At 34.2% G+C, this 18,281-nt stretch overlaps 1 protein-coding gene across 3 annotated transcripts; it reads left to right on the forward strand.

Moving 5' to 3' along the window:
* The first annotated feature begins 3,637 nt into the window (after positions 1-3,637).
* On the forward strand, positions 3,638-14,651 carry LOC117329341 (aldo-keto reductase family 1 member C15-like). Of its 3 annotated transcripts, none has more exons than XM_033887257.1 (10): positions 3,638-3,702; positions 6,407-6,494; positions 7,279-7,446; positions 7,535-7,651; positions 7,826-7,900; positions 8,400-8,516; positions 8,977-9,098; positions 9,416-9,497; positions 11,481-11,564; positions 14,207-14,651. In XM_033887257.1, exons 2-10 carry the CDS (start codon positions 6,423-6,425, stop codon positions 14,396-14,398), a joined length of 1,029 nt encoding a protein of 342 aa, XP_033743148.1. In that variant the 5' UTR covers positions 3,638-3,702; positions 6,407-6,422; the 3' UTR covers positions 14,399-14,651. The 3 variants fall into 3 exon arrangements, with proteins under 3 accessions (XP_033743148.1, XP_033743147.1, XP_033743149.1); XM_033887258.1 differs by lacking the exon at positions 3,638-3,702 and adding an exon at positions 11,771-11,853 and having other exon boundaries at positions 4,023-6,494; XM_033887256.1 differs by lacking the exon at positions 3,638-3,702 and having other exon boundaries at positions 4,022-6,494.
* The last annotated feature ends 3,630 nt before the right edge of the window (positions 14,652-18,281 follow it).

An 18,281-nucleotide genomic window follows, 5' to 3' on the forward strand; every position in this document is an offset into this window, starting at 1 on the left:
GGTTAGGTAACACTCTCAAAATGAGAAGTAGGGTATAGACAACGGAAACACAATGGTATATCAACAAACTACACGTCTGATTTCATATCGCATAAATTATATTTCTAATTAAGACCATATCAACCATACACATTTCCCATGGCCTTCATGAAACTGCATCTGTCGAAACCTTGTGGTTTTAATTTCTCACTCAGTAGTCAACATTTGTTGTAAATTGTGGTAATGGGAGAAAACCCTCCAATGTGATACCAAATGAGAGGAGACATTGTGAATCACATAGGTAGGGGAAGCAACGCTTTTGCTATCGAAAAGTTTGCAATTGCTGCAATTGTAGCATGTATGCGTGCCGTTCATTCCCCACCCTCTTAGAGTACCGGTATACACAGTGTGTATAAATGTACTTAAAACGCCCATTTCTTTTCTTTGTTATATATAAAATGACATTCATATTTATTGTAGGAATTTCCACACTTTGCCATACAGATACTACGATGGCCGACAGCGGCATTACATACGATACATCGAGTTAGGCATAAATATTATTACATTGTACATTAATTTTATAAAGAATGTCCTATATACAAAAAAAACTTTTGAAAAGAAAATAAGTACACACTATCTACTGTACCCATAAAACGTAAGTAAACTTAAAGTAAATTTGTACATAATGTCAAGTAGTAACATGTACACATAATAATCTAAAAGGAATGTTAAAATGATCTAGAATTTGGTCAGTCCATTGTGAGAACTCCTGGATATTTAATTAATTGCTTGCAGGGATTGCTGGTTGCAGTTGTGCTCTGTTCACTTAAGAGTAAACGAAGGACATGAACGTACGAGCCCAGTCAACATTACAGATGTTAGGTTCCTGAAGTTGTTTTCCCCTTAAATCCTCTATTGCATTTAAGGGAAAATATTAAGTCAATGAATTTTCCTGAAGTTAAGAAATATTGATGAAAACGGAGCCTGATAGTTTCTTCATCTCAAAGATTTCTTTGGATACATGTAGGTTATTTTCACATTAATGTTGTTTTTTTTTTTTTTTTTTATCTTTTGCTGAATGTAAACAAATAAACACAAATGTTGTAACTGTTTGATCATCTTGTCACAGAGTTGTGAAGAACAGGATAACACCACTCTGTCGTAAAAGGTACGGTCACCTATTACATGTATATTAAATACCATGTATGGAATGATCAGGAGCATAAGTTTGTTTGTTTGTTTTTGTTTAACGTCCTATTAACAACCAGGGTCATTTAAGGACGTGCCAGGTTTTGGAGGTGGAGGAAAGCCGGAGTACCCGGAGAAAAACCAACGGCCTACGGTCAGTACCTGGCAACTGCCCCACGTAGGTTTCGAACTCGCAACCCAGTGATGGAGGGCTAGTGATAAAGTGTCGGGACACCTTAACCACTCGGCCACCGCGGAGCATAAGTAATATATGTTTGATCCTCTCAACAGTCACTGCATGTCCATTTTTTGCATTTGATATTAGTTTTGCATTGCATATACTGTAAAAGCATATGATGTTTCGACAGAGGTCACTTTTAGAGGAAGCCAGAGACTTAAATTTTAATGACATGAATTGTGCAGGTAGCATTGTATTATTGTACAGAATATATTAGTCCTTTTTCCATCCTGCTTTAAGTAGATATTTATACTTTGTTTTTTTATTGATCTGTATTAATACAAAATAAAAACAAATCTTGTCTGTTTATTTTACAATTAATACATTTAAAAAATGAACTGATTTTGTCTTTTCATCCTTGGACTGTTAAATATTGCTTTTTATTATTCTAAAATTATTTTATGGTTTGTTAATAATACATAAATGCGTATGTATCATTATATTTGGGACAGTAGCAATAAGTTATTCCAAAATCTAACAGCCAGTAGCAATAAAAGCATAATCCACAAAATCATATTTTTTAAGGAAACATATTTCGGTCCCTGCTGCTACATTAAGGTCATATTTGAGCCACCATCATGAGATGGTGTGCTATAAATTGCCTTCAACTTTGATCCATTTTCCGCATTTTTCTTTTGCCTATTTTTGTCATCGCCAATCAAAAAGATAACAAAACATTAGTATTAACAGATTTCTATCCCAAAATGATCCTTAGATGGTCATGACCATGTGTTGCTATTTTTCTGAAATCCAAGATGGCAGCTAAACCACCATGTTGGAAACTTTTAACTGCTCCAGTTACACTGATGCAATTGAGAGTGAAAAGGAATAAAGGAAAGGGTTATTTTTTTGACTATCTTATAACATGGTTGCTCAATCAATGTTTTCCTGAATGATCCTATGAACATTCTTCTAAGTTCCACCAGTGAGATTTAGCTTGAACTTTTTTGGAAATAATTACGATGTGGTCCTAACCAAATGGTTTCATGTTTCAATCTGTTCTGAAATCAAGGATGACTGACATCTTGATTCAAATTAAAACATTTCTTTCGTCACCTTAGACGAAATATCAAGTGACTTACTCGTCCTTTGGACATCGTTATTCGTCGTTTGTATTTAAACAGTTAATATTTTCGACTTTTTAATAGGTGTAAGGCCCTGAATCTGATTAATGTCATTGACCTTTATCCAAGGTCATAATAGCTCAATAGCCGAGTGACACAGAGACCTGATATTAGTACGAAGTAACTTTTCGCTAAAACAAATTATTGTTATGATAAAACAAAATAATATTTCGATATAACGAAAAAAAGCGTATTATTATTTCGATAAAAAACAAAAATCAAATTCTATAAAACGAAATAGTATTTCTATAAAACTATAAAATGAAATAACATTTCGATATAACGAAATATATTTCGCTAAGATGAACTATTATTTTGATATAATGAAAAAAACCCCGATATAACGAAAGAAATAACATTTCGAAATAACGAAATGAAATAAATGTGTGGCATGTCGGTCAAGGGACTCCGTAGAAACCATATTGAACCTAACCCAATGTTGAAATAAAGAATAATCAGTATAAATAAACTGAAATCGATAACCTGGTATATATTGTGTAATGACGATATTAACGCTGCATATTTCTACCCTTATTTTTAATGAACATCTGATTTTTAGGGATCATGTGGTCTGCACTATCAATTGCTGATATAATATGTCATGGTAAGTTGCAAATGCATATTGCAAATGATTGGTAGTGGTTATAAATAAGCCATTGTATCACCAAAACTGAAATGTAATATTAGCCCTTAATTAACAATTCTACAAAGGCCTCAGTGATGATGTACCACCTACTATATTGACTATTGTACTATTGTACCATAATGAAATTTTAAAAAACGTGACTCTTAAATTTTCTGGCAGACCTACTTTACTACTTCTAAGGCAAGTCACGCATAACAAAATCAGTATAATTTCAATGCGGCATTACATGAACAGCCGAGTCATTGATTGGTTGATACTAGAATCATCGCTGTAAGCGGAAACAGGTGAGGTAAGTTATAATAATATAACAAATTCTTTTTTCGCTTAACATTTACTGTGAATATTTAGACGTGCGTAATATCATAAAACTGATATGATTGCATATGTTTATAGACCAAGGTATGGAAACGAGTGTTAGTATATAATGGCTGGTGAGGTCAAATGAATCGAAGCATGACCAAACCTTCAAAACGAGCCGACAAATATAAAATGTTGCTATACATGTTGTATGAGCTGATACTGTGGTACGTTTTGTCCTTTTTGGCATTTTCACATTGTGTTATTTACATATGTATATACATGTCGTACATTATCGTACACGGGCCTTCGTATACCTCAGTGAGGTAGTACCATAAATTCTAAACCACTTCCGCGTCATGACAAGGGTTTAACACAAAAACACCACAGCCTCCTAATCCATACACACACATACACATACTTACCCCCACGCATACATATCACAAATCGTAAATAGGAAAGCTAGTAAACCGGAACAATTTTTATTTAGAGATAGAGTTACATGTTTATAGTACATGGGTACACTACATTATATTTTAATTATCAGCGTATGTCATAATACGTCTTGTAGTGGAGATGATATTTTGGAAAGAATCATTAAATTGTATGTATCGAAGATAACGCCTTATTATTACAATCGTGATGAATGAATCGGTATTGTGAGATACCCAAGATATTGACAGGTTTGAAAACAAATTGAGAGTTAGATTCAGTGGAACCAAAATAAACTACACCTTACAACTGTTGCATCATTTTAGGGCTAGTCAGTGATGCTTAGGGCTTAGCTAAAGTGATAGAACCTTTGCTGGTGTCACTAACGTCACTTTCCAATGATTCGGTGTGTAGTAACAGTTGAAGTGTTGAACTGCGTAGTATTCAAGGTCACGGTTGATCGCAATGAGGACGTGATGTCGCTGCTAAGTTAAGTTAATCGTGTAGGTAAGCCGTGACCGATAATATATATACATTGGAGCATCGTATATACGATCACATACTTTTACACCAAGTCCTATTATATTATAACTGGTTATCATAACATTCTTCTTGTTCCTTTTAATAGTCCTATTATATTATAACTGGTTATCATAACATTCTTCTTGTTCCTTTTAATAGCCCTATTATATTATAACTGGTTATCATAACATTCTTCTTGTTCCTTTTAATAGCCCTATTATATTATAACTGGTCATCATAACATTCTTCTTGTTCCTTTTAATAGCCCTATTCTATTATAACTGGTCATCATAACATTCTTCTTGTTCCTTTTAATAGCCCTATTATATTATAACTGGTCATCATCACATTCTTCTTGTTCCTTTTAATAGCCCGATTATATAATAACTGTTTATCATAACATTCTTCTTGTTCCTTTTAATAGCCCTATTACATTATAACTGTTTATCATAACATTCGTCTTGTTCCTTTTAATAGCCCTATTATATTATAACTGGTCATCATAACATTCTTGTTCCTTTTAACAACCTTTATCATAGTATCATACCATGATGAATTGTCGCAGTGGGTAACATCTACATGTGTATCTTGCCAAGCGGTTTGGTGACCATCAGTTCGAGGCCTGGTCACGGTACCAGTCAGAAAGTGTTATCCTTCGTCATTTGTGTTTCTATCGTTTAATGTTTTGCATTGTAAACGTCCCATCAACAGCTATTGCTATTCAGGGACGCACGTGTGTGGGTGAGCGTGGTGTGTGTGTGTGGGTGAGCGTGGTGTGTATGTGTGTGCGTCATAAAAGGCTGTGGACCTGTCTCTTTAAAATCTCTCTAATGCTGTCGGTTATCCGTACTGATCAATCTCGTTTAATTTACGCAGTACCTTTTATTTATACTAAGTAGCTCTATTCGTTAATACATATTTGGTTATATGGTTAATACGGATATGCTAATCAATAACAGATTATTTTCTTTTTTATTTCTATCTATGATATCTATGCCTACGATCTCCATGACTTGAAGGAATCGTTGTGAGCATCATGGATCGTGGGTTCGAATCGTGATCTTGGGAAACATAGTGACATTAATATGATTGTTAAAAATATTTGACCCTTAGAAGTTTTGATTTCAGATTCATTATCTATCGTTCTCTAGCTTAAACTTATTGATAAATTACATCTGTTTCAATGCATCGAAATAAGGCCGAAGGGGGTAACGCTAAGAAAGCTTTTCAGTTCGTGGGTGGACGCATGCAGAGGATCGTCATTTTTCGCGACGGATAATTTTTTAATGTTTATTTTGTTTTCATTTTCTGTTTGCATTAAAACCTCGACATTTTAAATTTGAAGTAATTATAGGCATTATGCAGTATTTGTCCTAGCTGATCTTCACCATATTTTTTTGTTCTTTATGTAAATCTCTCACAGATTACACTGCCATGAGATTACGTGTATGCAAAGGATATTATAATGTTGGTCTCTTTCATAGGTAGGAATAGTCAAAAGTTCGTAAATTCTTGGCTTCATTACAACAATTTTTGACGTTATAAAATTATTTTATTTGTAGGTCTTAAATATGCATACATATATGGACTAAATATGTCATTTATGTCAAAATGATAACATTTTATTACACCATGTCGGAGGTAAAGCATTTTAACAAGATAAAAACACTTACATATCTTCTTTTGAATATAATGGGAGTTACGATTACTTCAATGACAAAAGGTGTTTCCTCGGTTATAACATAAGTTAGACAGCAACATAGCATTGAGTTATCTTGTCGGATACAGCTTTGCAGCTACAGTATCAACATGGATGTTTGTGTTACTATTTCTGTATATTAAAAACCGCGCCAAGCGTATCTATGTCGAGAGACCTACAAAATTATCTTCTATGTTTTCTTTAAAAAATAGATTGAAATGTGACTTTACTAATCGTTGTACGACTAACAGTATAATGTGTATGTGTACTTATTTCAGCTCTAGTGTCAGATGAATGGAAATGGCAGGTTTTATAACACTAAACAATGGACGCCGAATCCCTCAAGTAGCCCTAGGGACATCACGGGTAATGCTGTTTTACAACTTGTATAGGGTGTTTCTATCTGAGAAAATATGGTAAACGTGATGGCTTAATACGAAATAAAATCATTTTATTGGCCGTATTTAGAGTACAAGTTTTTAATACCATAACTGTTAATATTTGGTACAACATTAAATTGTCCAATAAACAAACAAATAGAAACATTAATGCTATAATTTGTTATATATTGAAAACTGGGTTCTATCGGCCCATGAATAACCAGGATAATAATTACTACCTCTCGGCATAATTTATGAGAAGCCCGTCGCATGCTCTCCAAAGCAATTAAGATAAATTGTCTTGCCCAAGGACCAACCCATGGCGGGACAGTCTGTCCCGTTTCTCAGCTTCCCAAGAAACATAAACTGACACGGGTAGGGAGCTTCAAACCATGCATCTCGGATCTTCACCTGAGGTTGCGTGGTCGACGCTCTAACCGATTGAGATATCGTGGTCTTTGTTATATATTCAAGGTTTGCATTTAGACCTCGGTTTCTGACATTTGTTTTCTTTATTTTGCAAATGGCCACCTTTAGGTCGAAATATGCCAATGTGCGCCATGCCTTTTTAACGATCACATTTAAACGTTTTAATTTCCTCCATAGGCGGTACTCAAGGTAATTTGTCCCTGATAGAAATCACGTGAGTATAGCCTCCTCAACGGTTTTGGTGTTTTAGTTTAATATCCTCCTGTGAAAATAGCTTCCATCGTAATTAAAAATGTCTACTTGTACAGATTCATAATATAACAAAATGTGTACATTTACAGATTTCTTCTGAAAAGCTAGAAGTGACCATAAAGCGAGCACTAGACATGGGGTACCGCCACATAGACACAGCGTTTTTATATGGAAACGAGGCAGCCATTGGTAAAGCACTTCATGAACATATGGCATCTACGAACCTTAGTCGACAGGAAATATTCGTCACCACAAAAGTAAGTAAAAGAATACAGGTCCGTTAAGATAAACGTGTTTGTTTAGCTCTACAATACCGTTGTATTGATGACGACTCTCTGATTACAGTTATTCCCAACTTATATGAAGGGAAGTGCTGTAGGACTGGCCCTAGACGAAAGCCTCAGGAGACTTAGACTTGACTATGTTGACCTCTTTCTTATTCATCTCCCGTGTGCAATGAAGGTATGGAAACAACATGTGTTGTGTAATTGTTTATATGCTCAGTGGTTCCATTGGCACAACTCCGGATAATTGATATGTTATCCTTGTACTCTTTATATCCGCCATGCAATTTCAATTGTGAAAATTCAGAAATGAAATCGAGAGTTTGAAACTAAATTAAATGTTATCATACAGGAAATTGAAACTTACCCTTCGAAACCTACACAGCCTACAGAAATGATGTCCGTGGATTTAAGGGAAACATGGAAGGTAATTGTTCAGTATAGTTTGTTAGGTGAACTATATCATTAACTGTGTCTATAGTTTCGTGAATATGAATTTAATTACTAGATTACATTGTAAAGTGCGTTTAGGTTCATTGTATAAATTATATTGTAAAATGAACATTGATGTTCATTTCATACATTATATTGTAAAGTGAGCGTTTCTATTCCTTTGATACAATCATTATATTGTAAGTGAATAGTTATGTCAATTTGAAACAGTTTATTGTAATATTTAGTATTTAGTATCATTAGATTCATCGTATTTTAATGTGACAGTTTACTATTAAGCTCATTTGATACTGTTTATGTCCATTTGATATGTTATATTATAAAGTGACTTCTGACTAATAAGGTATCTTAATTCATTATAATGTAAAGTGACTGTTCAGGTTCATTTGATAGGTTTACTTGTAAAGTGAGTATTTAAATGTGTCGGTAGGTCCATTTCGTTATTATAACACAAAATTATTTCCATATTACAGGCTATGGAAGAAACAGTATACAAGGGTAAGGTGCGTTCGATTGGCGTGTCGAGCTTCAACTCCAAACAATTAGCCTACATCTGTGAGACTGCCCGAATACAACCCGCCATCAACCAGGTAATTTGTCCGAATAAAAAAATCGAAATGTGAAAATTACGCACTGACTTCATTTGTTCAGATATTAGATGCAATGATTATTGGGTAACTGGTAGAACCTTTAAAGAGTCCTTTCTGAGTCAAAAACGGTAAACACTTTTGTTAAAGAAAAAGTATCGATCGAACTAAACTATGAGAATAATGAATTATATATTTTTATTTTTTCTACCAAACACACAATAAAAAAGGGAAAATGACGTGATGGTACTACTAAGACAAATATAAGATGATTTCTTGTCGCTAGGTGGACTACACAGATAAAACGCCCATTTATTGTTCTGCGCTGTCCGGAGACTCTAATGAATTTCATTTTGTCTTTTACAAATTGCAGATGTTTCAGTTATGGAATATCATTTCTATATGTATAGTAATAAAGAGTTTTAAAACTTGGAACACTTAATTACACAATCTGTAATTGCAGGTGGAGGCACATGCCAGATTACCCCAGAAGAATCTCCACGAGTTTTGTAAATCCAGGAATATCCTACTGGAAGCGTTCTGCCCTCTAGGGTCACCATTCTTTATAGGACCGACAGAAAGAAAGTAAAAAAGATAACATTAATCCAGTTTCTAGATATTTTCTTCTGATTGGAAAGTATGGTTTATGTTTTACATCTTATGTACACAGCTGCTCTGGTCATTTGTCTGATGAAGGTGACAGACTGACAGTGTATAATAGTCATCGAAACGTCATTTATTAGATGTATAACCAAATCCTTATATAGAATATTCTAGAAAGTGTTGAAATAATTCGTGATAATTTCTTGCAACGAAATAAAACAAAATAAAAGAAGTCAAATTCTTTAAATGCACATTTAACTATAATAGACCATAATGTTTTTATAATATTTATTCCATAGTACGGTTCAATCAAGGGATAATTTGGTGGAAAATCCTATTATCATGGATATTGCCGAGAATTATAAACGCACAGCAGGGCAGGTGAGTTCAATTTCAATTTGAACAAAATTGTATTGACTTTCAATATGTCAAAAGGATTGGACATCAGGCTACGCCTATTAAAGTCTTTTAAAATTATTACAATCAAAATTAATATTTACATGTGTTGTTATGCAGTGGTATCCACTATCACAAGTAAGCGGAGAGAACTCCAAATTAATTTGAGTATTATTGAAATTCATTAAATCAATTATCATCATACCATTGATGCAGATTTACTGATGAGCTGGCACGTACGGATTCTGTGGTAACAGGTCATTAAGTCCCTGTGTATAAACAAATAGACCATCTACCCAACAGAGATGCTGCATGACAGTTCATCAGCAACTCTGCATACAAATATATTATGGTATTTCATCTCAGGAGAGTTTTAATTTGTAGCATAAATTTTACTCAATGTTTCTCTTAAATAATATACTACCAATAGTAAGATTACATCACTATTATTATGTAAAAAAAACACGTTTGCTGTCACATAACAATATCCATACAGTCCAGTCCATCAAAACTTAAAATTAATGTTGTTAATTATATTTACATCATGATATATAATAGCTTTATGGCTTCACTCAAGCAGTAGTCGAGTGTTATTTTTTTTACATTTAGATTGAAGTTGTCAGGAAGAATATATATTAAATATTTTTTAGTTTGGTATACATATTCAGTAATACTTTGAAGAATAGCCTTATTGATATTAGTGATACAAATTATACATACATTCAATAAGAGGGTGGTGATTAGTGATCATAATTACCCTATTTGTGATATGCATTGATGCAACTCTGTGAGTTAGTATAAAGTATAATATAGTGTTGTGCATTTCATGATCATATCTACATGCTGCTAATTCACTCATGTGGTCACTGTATAACTCAGAGTTTAGGTTACTAGCATAATTTCTTAGTTGACGGAGTAGCATATTATATTATGAGTCCAAGATATTTAAATACATTGGTAGGTTGTACTAAGTTATCATCTTCAGACTAAATTGATTTTTAAAATTGAGTTACTTTTGTAGTATTGAGCGGGAGTAGATTAAATTCTTTAATAATTGACGGGAAAACTGTTAACATGAGCATGTATATAATCTGCTTATCGATTATCTATAGAAAATATTAAAAACAAAACAAAAACAAAACAAAAACCAAAACAAAACACACAGTTAAACGCCATTAAAACCAGTTTTAATCAATTCTCCCAAACTTTCCCGTCATGTATCACTAAAAAGTCGGCATAAGCTCCGTGCTATCACAAGGAGACAAACACGAATAGACAGCAGCCTCCCAAAACACACTCACACCCTCCCTCACAAACAACCTCACACAAACACCCTAACCCCCTTTCACACAGCCACCCACCCCATCCCCCCAGCCCCCAACCCATACACATACCACATGAATGCATACCGCATATAGGGTAAACCATCCTTAAATGACCATAGACATAGAAAGTTAAGTAATACTACACTACTCCCTCAGAAAACAGTTGGAGAAGAATGCCTGTCTTCTGCCTGAACCTGTTAAATAAATAAAAGTACAAAGAGTTAACATAGAAATAGATATATACGATCTCTTTCATCTAGTTTTTATTTGAAAAGTATTGCTATTTATTTTCCGTAAAAGAAGGGGAGTTTACCACTAAGTACAAAACTACGGTCGACTAAAGAAATGTCACAATGTTTAAGCATCTGCGAAAAAAATGATTAAATAACGACAATTTTGTGATGCAGTAATTTCATTAGATAAATGAGCTTTCATGAACTGGATGAAAACAGTGCTATGAAAATGTGAGTTCGTTAAAAGCAGCAGTGCGATTGCTAATTTGATACGTCTAGCACAGCATGCCAATATAAAACTACAATATTCAACAATCACAAATCAGTTTTGATTTAAACATTCCATACATTATGTTAGATATTATTCAATTATTAAGCACAGCTCAAGCATTTACATTTTTGCCCAAAAGATTCTACTTCGGAACCTTGTACAGAGAGGTATTGCTGTTATTCCGAAATCCGAAAACCCGAAGAGGATGAAGGAAAACTTACAGGTAGATATGAACGCTGACAAAAAATCAATCTGTTATGATGCTGATGCAGATACAAATAACACTCCATATTGTTATAATTGCGAGTTTGACAAAACACTAAAGATAAGAGATACAAGTGTGCTGATTTGTTTAGTAGGCTGTTGTTGTTTTCAAATATATCAAATGTCAAAGTAGGGAATTGTTTAAGGAATAATTTTGTTTTGCAGATTTTCGACTTTTCTTTGAGTGAAACGGACATGAACAAGATAGATGAACTTAACAACGGAGAACGCCGATTTATCCTTACTTGGTAGGATGATCATTGGTATTATGCAAAATGGATATCTATTAATATCATGATGATAGTGTCCACTAAAAATGAAAAGTGGATGCCATCAATATTAATAACAGTAGAGTATCGATAAGATAATGAAAATTAGATATCCATTAATAATTTAAACGTAGAGCATTCATTCGATAATAAAAATTGGTTATCCATTAATATCTATAGCAATGATGAGGTCATAAGATAATGGAAATTTAATATCCATTAATTTTCTAAAGGTAGAATGTCAAATAAATAATGCAGGATAATCACTGAATACTTCAATTTGTCACCTCTTCAACCAAGTTTTTGGTACCACGCATCTTCTTTTCGGCAATTTCTTTGGCTTCCTTTCTAGACAGTTGTTCCTTCTATCTAGAAAATCGATCATCGTGTTGATGACAATGCATTGGCATCAAGTATATCAACAAAGTCTTTATATGGCTTGATAAACTTTTTTATATCCACACTGTCAAGTCAGGCAGCAGGTTGCATCGTTGGAAATTGAAATGGTTAGGTTCGTTGCGATGATTTCTGAACACCACCATATGTTTCAACAATAGGTGGGTGTTGTTGTAGAAAGAAATAGGTTATTTATATACTGTTTCATATAAGCTACTTTTTTCACATGTGTATTTACCTGTGTTTACATAGGATTTCCTCTCCAAACTTGATAAGTGTTAGGTAAAAATGGATTTTTATTGATCATTTTCGTTGAAACATCTTCAAAACATTGGAGATATTTCTTGTATGTAAAACCAAATATCAAAGAAGTATGGATAAATGAAAAATTAAGGAATTAAATGAACAAATTTGACTAAAGTATTGTTTTTTACTCAACTTAATCAATCACTTGCATCTAACTGTTATTTGCTCACAATGCAAGTTATTTTTGTATTATCAATGAAATGAAATCATGTGCAGACATAATAAAAGACACACACACACACACACACACACACACACACACACAAAAAGAATGAAACCAGTTATTCCGTTCTGGGTCGGAATTTTTTACTTGATTTGCAGTCTTTCCAAATGATTATAACAGAAATCTTTTTAAAACGAATAAATGATATGCACCTCCTTTGGAAAACATGAAAGGTTAATTTCAGACCTTGGTTGAACACTGAGCTGAAGCATTTTGTGGAGTGTTAAATATAGATGATGTATATTTTTTCTTGTCTATTCAAATGGTACTAATGTATTCGGAATCAACAATCAAGATGTAGATATCGGGAATACTTTATCTACTTGAGTGTGGAATTCAATTACAAGGTTAGACTTAATCCGTTCTAATTTAAACGGAAACTATCGTAACTATTTGCTGACAACATTAAAAAAAAGAAAATTAAATTACTTTTATCATAATTGATAATATACATAATGTATGGTATGTTTACCATCCATATTTTTCACATTCACATTGTACATTGTTATGTATCAGAGGAAATGTAAGCAACATGATTTGACACTATATGTAAACAGTTTGATTTAAATTGAATTAATTTTAGAAATAATTGAGCACATCTGAATACAAGGTTAAGATTATTATGAAAAATGTATAATACAGAAATAAAAATGAACAATCTAAAATAAAATAAAAATCGTCATTAAAAATATTAATGAGTTAAATTGCTTTGAATAAGTTATTAGATGTAGTTAATGTAATTATGAATGATCATATGTAATACGAGGGATGATTGACATGTACACTTATGCTCTTTTAAATTAATACTATTATCTGACTATATAGGGCTGTGTACCCAAGGACTGGTCTCATTTGGTTTGTTTATATCAATCAGCCCTCGTAGCATTATGTTCGTAACTGAAGATGGAAATAGGTTAATAAAAAATAAAATAAAAATAACATAGCTTCATATTAGTAATACATGGGCATACGTGTCAACAGGTAATTCTTATATGTACGTTTACCTGTTGGCACTGAGACTCATTTTAGGAGAAAAAAATGAAAATGTTGGAGTTCGCACTTAGTTCGGTAATCGTGTTGAATAATTAACGTCTAACATTGTTATTGTGACGTGACAAAACTGTATTACTTCGGATGCATATTTACCATCTATTCACAGATTCATGTATCTTTAAAAAAAAGAAAGTAACGAAACAAACGTATTTTCCCTGATGAATAATATAATGTAATATATACTTATAATAGAAAGTTTATATTTTGTATTATTTGGGACTATGCAGGTCAAAATTAGCAGACAGGTCTTGTAGGTCACTCTGTCACAAATCACATGTAATTCAGTGTAGCTAGAACACTATCATATTATTGCTATTGATATTAGTTTGTTTTCTCGTATGTTTTTCGTACCAGGTACAAGGATCATCCAGAATATCCTTTTCACGAAGACTTTTGAAACCAACTCTCCAAAGAAACATGAAATGTGTTTTGAATCAGTATCAAGACGTTTCGGGTTTCCTTCCAGGAAGAAAGTGCATGGACAATATACAGATATATGAATTGTTTCGCCTATTGTTTAACAACTATGATATAACGCAACTATAGTCGGGTAGTACGAATGGACCCAACAAATGTATCTCTGCTTCTATGCTTTTACGTCTTTATTCATCTATGTCTCTGTATCTATGCCTCTATGCTTCTGTGCCATTTTTTCTTTAAGATATACGTCAGCAGTCATCTCCTATTATAGCGGTGTGGACCTTTTGTTGATGTTTTTGTTTAAATTCGTGACCTGTTATGGTCTGTGTGAAAAATAAAATCAAAGACACAAATGTATATAAAATGTTTCGAAAAAATATTATTCAGTCAATTATACGAAAAAATATTTGTATAAGACAAACGTCTGTAATCATTTTATTTTCTTTGTCATCGCAGCCCGCATAATACACTCGTTATTCAATTCACACAATTAAGGATTGATTGCCAATTTTGTTGTATTTTGTTATATTTACGTTAACTAAATTAAAAACCCCGCCGCCAGATTGCACAATTCGGTCGCAACGGTGTGACGTAAGTGCGTCACTTTGTAACATTGTTGTATTTATCGTACATGTGTGCACAGTAGTGGAACAGCAGACAGTCACCTATTCTCGTCGCCGAGGCAACACAAAATATAGTCCCATACACGTTTTGATTACTACGATGTTGATACACACAAATACAATATTTTTTCAAGGTAAAATATAAATTTATAAGAAATATTTATGATATGTAATAAAAACTTAGCAATATCCATATAAATACGAATTTAAAGTGCAGTGTTGACAGTAAAGTATGTGTTTGATTTGGTCACTCGAGACACAGGGATTCGCTTAAAAAATGAGCACAAGATTAACGTGACGACAGTTCAGTGAAATATCACAACATTAAAAAACAGTGTTTATATACTCTCTAAAACCTTGAAAAATCGGATTTGTAAGGTTTTATAATTTGAATGAATGTTGGATTTTTAGTCTTGCGATTATTTACAGATGTCATATGTTACTCAAAATTTAAAGCCCTGCGACCCCTGCGACAATATGTGATGCAGTCTAATAGCCGGGATATTCAGAGCTCGAGAAAAAAGTGTAACAGTGTGGATTTTAGTCACAGTTTAGCTGATGATGTATAAGGTGTTCTTGAAATATTGGATTTCACTGTCGCACTGGCGTTTTGGGATGAAAATTTTGATAATAGTAAGTAAAGAAACATTGATTTGAAAATTGGCGGTATATTCGACGGCCGGAAACTTGTGTCCTCCTTATGTTTAGATTTATAATCATTGTGAGTCAAATTACGATAATAATGTGTACGTGTGCTCGATATAGCATACTGCTGCTACCAGTCTGTTTTGTGTTGTTAAATAGTGTTAAAATTGAGGTCTATTTTCTGTGACCACTAAAATGGTATCAAGCATGGCATTCAAAATACAGCCTAACGTTATAGTAGACCTACTGCGCTACGTAGGTCATGAGCTCGGTGCTATCGGGAGTGTCAGTGTTCTGTCAGATCCTGTTTTCTTAACTGTCTGCATTATACTGACATTTTTATGAGCACATAAAGCAGCTCTTCCACTTGTGTTTATATACATTTATAACAATGTTACACAATTCACAGAATGAAAGTGCATTCAAGTATTAGGCGGTACAGAACTCGATCGCCATTGTAAACTCAGTGAATGTATTCATACTCCGGCAGGAAAGTGATTCGTCCCTCAGAACCGTAGCACGCGACCCAAAATCTTCAACAGGAAATGAAGTAATCTGAGTTTACTATGTTCATTGAGGCGTAGCGAAGTGAAAATGTAAATATACAACAAAACACATATGGCATCGGTGTAATAGTAACCATGATCACAAAGACTGTAAATTTGGAAATGAAACATGTTTGAAGTGTGGTAAACGTGGATTTATTAAAAACGTTGTAGAGGCAAGGTTCAGAAGGCACATTCCCTTGAAACTGAACAAAAAGACGAGGATGAGTTGGAGTTCATTGCTCAAATTAAGTTGGTGAACGTATAATCTACAAACAGTACTGGCAGAGATTCAATTCGATAAATGTATAGGAACTTAATATATAATTAGACACTGGTTTCGGCGTTTCAGTCGTCACCGAGGATGATTACAACAAATACTTAAACTGTAAAATGAAATTCCTGTCGAAAAGGGACATTGATTTGAAAAGATGAGCACACTTCGGAACTATAGTGAGGAGGAACACCTATAGTATCTGTGTTCAAACGTGATAGTTCACTACAACTCTGCGGAGACTCTGACACTTCATCCGGTGTTAGAGGTTTACTAATTCTCTTTCCCACATATTGTTGTCATTTTTTCTTCCTTTGCTGGTGCCTAGAAAAATATTGGAGGCTTGATCTACAACATGTTTACCTTCAAATAGAGGTGGGGGAAAATTCGAGGGACCTACTCACAATCAACACTGAGAAAGTATATACCGCGTACATTGGCTCGTTAACGGGCTTGCTTCAGCTTCAGCAATATGGCAACGGGCAATGGATACTGTTCTCAAAGATCTAAAGAGTGGTGTGTTGGTTACAAGTACATACTTACAAGGAAAATCTGCGAAATTAAGAGGCGGTTTTAGAAGGCCTGGACAAATACAATTTGCGGTTGTGGAAAGACAAAAGATAACTCTTCCAGGCCCGAGGCGTCATTCTGTGGACATGAAATAGACGTGGACGGTTTTACACTTTGGTTTGGTTTGGTTTATTTTGTTTAACGTCCTATTAACAGCCAGGGTCATTTAAGGACGTGCCATGTTTGGATGTGGAAGAAAGCCGGAGTACCCGGAGAAAAACCACCGGCCTTCGGTCAGTACCTGGCAACTGCCCCACGTAGGTTTCGAACTCGCAACCCAGAGGTGGAGGGCTAGTGATAAAGTATCGGGACACCCTCTTTCAGTACCGTTGTCGACTATAGTCGACATAAAATGTGCTCCCTCTTCCCCGTTGTCGACTATAGTCGACAGGCTTAGTTGACTTTATTAAAGTGTTGATTTGTTGAAACTATCACCCGATATATACAATCATCCGATGCAATGACAAATATAAGGTGTTCAAAACTTTTGAAACAAACATTTTTGATGACATATTCCTTTTTTATTTCGTTTGGGTTACGCGTTTTTCTGTTAGAGCAATAGGTGATATTTTCTCTGTGTTGTAAATGTAAACAGTATGGTGGCTTGCTACATTTGCATTTTAGACATCACTGTCTAGTACTTTCAGAGTGTTCAATCTGACATCTAGATCTTATTTAGTTAAATATTTCTTAATTATGTACAACGATCACACTAACCTTTGTGTTTCTATATGAAAAAAACAACACACCAAAAACGCACATGTAGTCTGCCATTTTGTTTAAACTTCTGGGGGCGAGGCTAATAGCCACTTCCGGTACGGAATCCGAAAAGGACGCCAAGTACGGAAAGAGTTAACCACTCGGACACCGCAACCCCGGTTTTACACAAAACTGACGGTAAGGTCGAAGTTGTATTATATGGACTATTGACGTCACATAGGTAAAGGCACATCTTGGTGTCGTAAAAACTATGCAAGGTTTTGCCGAGCTTATCAACTGTATTCGATCACCGGCATCGACTTCAAGAAGAAGAAAAAAAAAACCGGATATGGGAGTAGAATGGTGAATGCGCAAGAACATTTAACAAAATATTATGATTTGAGGCATTACCGGTAGGTCTGGGAGCTGTCTTGTCTCATGAATTGAACTTGGAATTGAACGTCCAAAGCATTATGCATCCAGGACTTTTCAGATGCATGCTGATCAAAGATCATTAGCCATTAGTTTCAATATTCAATCCAAGGAAGGGCAGTCCATCGACCGACTACAGCAGCATGGATGGAGCAATAGGCAATATTACTCTCCGGCCTGACATACAACATAGAGCAAAAATCGACCACAGCACATAAACA

Source organism: Pecten maximus, chromosome 6, assembly GCF_902652985.1.
Source record: "Pecten maximus chromosome 6, xPecMax1.1, whole genome shotgun sequence".
Lineage (NCBI taxonomy): Eukaryota > Metazoa > Mollusca > Bivalvia > Pectinida > Pectinidae > Pecten > Pecten maximus.

Coding starts and splice junctions, on each gene's coding strand:
- LOC117329341 (XM_033887257.1), top strand. CDS start 6,423: ATGGAAATGGCAGGTTTTATAACACTAAACAATGGACGCCGAATCCCT. Junction 7,901..8,399: donor ATTTAAGGGAAACATGGAAG/GTAATTGTTCAG, acceptor TCCATATTACAG/GCTATGGAAGAAACAGTATA. Junction 9,498..11,480: donor ATAAACGCACAGCAGGGCAG/GTGAGTTCAATT, acceptor TTTGCCCAAAAG/ATTCTACTTCGGAACCTTGT.